The 5425-nt window shown below is 29.4% G+C and overlaps 1 protein-coding gene across 1 annotated transcript in view; it reads right to left on the bottom strand.

Annotated features, from left to right (window-relative positions):
- Positions 1 to 4290: 4290 nt before the first annotated feature.
- Positions 4291 to 5425, bottom strand: part of LOC106686439 (uncharacterized) — a 27491-nt gene continuing 26356 nt past the window's right edge. Inside the window, exons 10-11 of the mRNA XM_014429752.2 lie at positions 5051 to 5186; positions 4291 to 4459 (exon numbers count right to left, since the gene is read on the bottom strand). Of these exons, the coding sequence (XP_014285238.1) occupies positions 5051 to 5186 (136 nt within the window). The 3' untranslated portion in view covers positions 4291 to 4459. The remainder of the gene's footprint in view (positions 4460 to 5050; positions 5187 to 5425) is intronic.

Here is a 5425-nt window from a genome sequence, read left to right as displayed (position 1 = left end):
CAACATTTTAAACGAACAACTAGAAATTAACATTTTGTTGGTATATTTTTTAAAATATCATAAAAACTACTACTCCTACAAAGATAAACACAATTGACTATTTTGTAGTAAATATAACTAGCTTCAATTTGAGCGCTGGCAGACAACAGTACGTCCAATAATTTCTGAAATAAAGTTTTTCATTAATAAAATTTATTGTTCGAACAACTATAAATCAATTTATTTTAGCAAATATCATGAAAACTACTATTCCTACGAAGGTAAAGATCATATACTTATTTATAGTCCATTAAACTAGCTTTAATTTGAGTGCTAATAGACATCTGTACGTCACATAGTTCCTAAGATATAGATTTCTCAAAATAAATTAACTAACTACTAATCTTTCAGTAGATTTTTAAGAAATTTTGCTTTTTAAAAAGCTATATCTCGAGAACTATTGGACCTAAATAGTTCTTTTAGGGCTAATATTTCAGAAAATTTACTCTTCTTTAAATAATGTTCTTTTAGAATTTCTAGTGTCGTTGGTAGTTTTTAAGATATAGAACTCCGAATGAAAAATCAATGTATTTTTAAGGTTTTGAAACAGCCGCCATTTTTCTTCCCGGCTCTTGTATTATGACACACTGAGACACCTAAAATGCTCATCTATTGTGATGATGTTGGTAAGTTTATTTTCAATGTATGGTTACTATAAATTATAAAAAGCCAATATCTGGCGAGTTAAAATGTCGTGAGAGAAGGGGTTGATAATGAAGATTTGCTTTAAATTTTCTTGTCATCTCCCACAAAACATATTTTTTAAAAACAAATTTGATCCTTTTTTCTCAACTTTATTCTTTTCAATACCTTCCAACGTTTCGATCCTTAGGTCATTTTCAAGGACACCTTTATTTTGTTGTCATTTTCTCTTTTAAAATTCTTTAAAATGCCGGCTAATTGCCTTTGTCCCATCTATAACTTCTTCTATATAATTTAACTTTCTTAAATTTAAAACTTTTACTAACCACTTCTCTTCTTTCTTTCATTTACAATTTGCAAACCCTCAAGGTTTTGAAAAGAATAAAGTTGAGAAAAAAGGATCAAATTTGTTTTTAAATAAACTAAACCACTCTCAAACAAGAATATATTAATAAAAATTAATCTAATATATTTTAAACTACGTTCATGCTTACTTGTGTTTTCACACAGTCTCAAAAACTTGTATTTATTAAAAAGCTTCTTAATAAACACACAATTTCTTTTGGAAATTTAGTTTGAAAACAAAACTGATAATAAATGTCTAACAGGTAAATAATTGTATAAAATAAACGTTAACGCATAAAGACGCTAGTTGTTTTAGAAGTAAAGTATGCGATGTTGATAGTGTTGCCGCTGGTCCCACGGCTGTCCTGGCTTGATAGATCTCTAACTTACAAGGATACATTTAATAAGCTTTAATTTTGTATAAATAAAGTCGAGGTTTCTTTTGGAATTGGTCAACATTTGTTTCTAATCTGCGAAGAGGTTTGGTAATGAATTTGATTTTGTGGCATGTTTATAGCCATAGCAGACCTCAAAAGCAAACAAAAAAAAAAACATACCAACAATGGTCCAATTCCAAATTGAAAAGCTGGAAATTTAAGTCGATTTTTTTTAAGCGTTACGTTTTTTGTTGTGTAAAGAGCGATAAATAAAAACCTATTAGAGTTACATTATTCTAAATTTCTGCATATAGCAAACTGAACAAATTTATCTTCTAAAAAAAGTAGGATTTGTCTTAAAATTAAGAATAAAGAATTTTTCGAAACGATTCTGTTCCCATTCATGTGTACAATCTAGGATACGGAATTGATAGGGAAGGAATTGAAAAGAGTTTTCGTTTGGTAAATTTGGCACTGATCGGATTAAAAATTTAGAAACGGTGTTTTGTTTACAATTTACTTAAAGTAAAAAACAGTAGAGAGGTTTTTTTTTTTTTATATATATTTATACATGACATATAATCATAGGTACGGAATTAAGACCAATATATGACATAGTTATCACTTACCTTAATATTATTATTATTTTTCTGTAGAAAAAGTGGCTAAAATAAACATCAGTTGTGAGCTATATATCAGAAATGAGCTTCACATATATGAACAACCCCAAGTCCTCATTGTAGCAGTGATGGCTTCAGTCATTTTAAAAAATATTAAAATTATATGGCGGTCTGAATGGCTATTCTAACTTTTAGTAACATTTCTGAACTTAATTTTTTTTTTTTTTTTTAAACTTTATTGATAGATATTACAATCTGCCACACCGATGTGGGCAATGGGTGTATACAGTGATGAATGATCACATTCAAACTAAAACAAAATAAAATGAAAATGAACAATGAATAAATAAATGAAAAAAGTACATAAAAATAAATAAAATCTCTCTTAAAACATATATAAACAGAAGGATAAAGAAAATGAACATAATCAAACTATGTGCATGAAAAAAATAAATAAATAAAATAATGATAAAAATAAATGAATCTCTAGTCACATTTACACTCCTATATACAATATTTACACAATCGACCTGAGGATCCCTGAGCCCACTCTATTCCCAAAATGTGAGGGGTAGACCAGAGCTCATAAGATCCCAGCGCATCCCTCTCGCCGCATCACTGGTAATGTGCCAGAACTTAATTTTAATAACTAAAAAGGTTTTATAAAATTATATAGCTTGTATACATCCTTCTTTGTTGTAATATAAATTGATATTGTATTGAGTCAAACACAGTTTTGAGGACACGAACAGGCAAATTGGACAAGGGCCGGCATTGTTATTTTAATTGAAAAATAAATATGAAATTGGATAAAAGTGATATCAAGAAAGTTATATACATACAATTTATTAAAACACTATATAAATACAATTAAAGGCTGTATAATTGAAAAAATATTATCATAAATTAAAAAAGAAAACATGGTGGACTGATGAAAAATATGTTTGATTTATTCGTAGTACCATGTAGATACCAACCGCACAACCCTGAAAATTTCATGAAGATTGGATTTGACAACAGATACACAAACAGACCGACCGAGCCAAAACCAAATTTGCTTTTGGATGGCTAAAACACGAATGAAAACTTTCGAGTCTGAGGTCAAACAATTTTTTTTTCACATCCTGCAATAATACAAATCTCCTCTTGTTTAGGTAACCAGGAACCAATACTAAACGGACTCTCACACTAACAAAACTTTTGCACTAAAACAGCTTTAACATTGCTATGACTTATTTCAAAATCAATTTTCGGCCGTTGTACCGATGGAGATGAGACATCACCTTAGTAACCTCCAAACTGGAGAGGCACCGGATCGATTCTGGCCCGGCCGGATTGACCTTTATTTCGTGTGGTTCCCACATAATGAAAACTTCACCCTCCCATTCTGCTTAAAAAAAAAATTCTCGCACCAGTTCAGGCTGACTCTCTCTTGTATAACAGGTGGCGTTGCCCTGTCGATACCAGTTTGTCAGATCTAAGCAGATCTCAACATGTTCGAAATATAGAATTGACATTTAGCATTCCCTGAATTCCATTCTTTCAGGGATTCTTTACGCCACACAGTGTTGCCACATAAAATAAGTCACTATAAATAATCATAATAGAGCGTAGTCTACAACAGAACCTGTTACATATGAGCCGTTTAGAGCAAAAGTAGTGTAAGTGATTCCATTTTCATCAAAATTAATGTTCAATGTAAATTAATTTTTTGATTAATTACTAAGTGTATTAACCCCAAATTCTTATAAATATTTATTCTTGTTAGTTACCAGGTTTAACACAAAAAAATGTTATCTCTCACTAAAAGCTTTATCAAAACTCCATAAAAGTTCAACTTACCTCAAAACTTCAGGTTTGGCTTAAACTTCTTCTAATCCCAACGGATCATATCATTTAATTACTTTGAAGGGTTATATCTTATAAAGAAAATTTAAATGGTGATGTATTTATATATAATATAGATTTTTCACTTTTCTAAACTTAAATAATTGGTCTGTTTAAGCTCTCATAAACAACCAGCCGCCATTATAGCCCTTAAGAATTATTTAGTAAAAAATTTGCCAGTCTCAAGAAAGAATTTTATGATTATAAATTATTTTCATGTTTGTATTGACTTATTCCAATTACTATTATCCAAATACAATTAAGATCATAGAATCTACACAAAATTGATTTTTTATTTTTTTGGTATACTTCTCAAGGCTCAGGTTTAGAGGTACTATATAGAAATAGAAAAAATAAACTAACAGTATTATATAAAATTTATTAAAATTCTCCATGTATAAAAATAACAAAAAAAAAATGTAGGGAAATAAAGATATTTTTAATTTACTCGTATTTATATTTTTATCATCACTCTTCCATGCAGTTTAATTAAGTTATTCCTCGATTTTTTTAAATATTTGTTCATTTCCTTTTCTTCAAATAAGTGTTCTGAAAATTAATAAATGCAAAAACATTTTAACATTATTAAAAATATTTATGTTCCTCCTCATAGCCCCAACTTCTCACTCATATCCTCGTGATGTCATGTCACCGTCAAAGAATCATTACAAAATCTTTATATTATATATAAATTATAAATTTATATTATATATAAATAGTTGATCGTATTTGAATCAAGAAAATAGTCCAGGTTGATAATATAATCAACTGTTCAGAAAACATGGGAAGGTTTCACCATACATCACCTTCAGGAGAAGGTTGGACAAAACTAAATTCACTTTCCCACATAAATATACACTTGAGGAAGTCAATATGAATTGGTTACCTATTGGTGTAAGCATCTCCTACTGTTCTTGAATATAGACTATACAATAAACAAATAAATCAGGGACTTAAGCTCATTTTATAGCAGCAATTTACGTTAAAACACAAAAAAAAGATTTTATTTCAAACTTCCTCTAATTTTGTTCGAAACGTTTTTTTAATTACTAATTTATTTTCATAGGGCAAAAATATAAGTTATTAGAATTTAGAAAACTATTGAAGTCGATTGATATAAGGTAATAATATTTTACATACCTAACATTTATATAACACAGGAATTTTCGTTCCTTCTCTATTTTCATTACGTTTATACTGGTGATGTCCAACGTCTCCAGTTGCTGCAAATCTCTTGGACGAAACAGAAGATGGTTCCTTTCTGACCACCAGTTTTCTAAATGCAGAAAACTTTTGTAAGACCAATATTCATGAAAATAATCATAAGCCAGTTTGAAGGAGATGGAATGACCATCAGTCACTAGTGATATAAGTCACTATAAGATAGTAATAAAATTACTAGTAACACTACTTGAGTACACCTTGCCTCTTACCTTCCTCTACCGCTAGAGTACTCGTTACCTCTAACTTTCCTGTAGTCCTATAGTACTCTTTTCTTTTTTCCGATTAAGTATA

This window comes from Halyomorpha halys, unplaced genomic scaffold (genome assembly GCF_000696795.3).
Source record: "Halyomorpha halys isolate HHAL.00 unplaced genomic scaffold, Hhal_1.1 Scaffold819.1, whole genome shotgun sequence".
Taxonomy (NCBI): Eukaryota; Metazoa; Arthropoda; class Insecta; order Hemiptera; family Pentatomidae; genus Halyomorpha; species Halyomorpha halys.
Note: the sequence above shows the minus strand (reverse complement) of the source record. Positions and strands in the feature narration are given on the sequence as shown.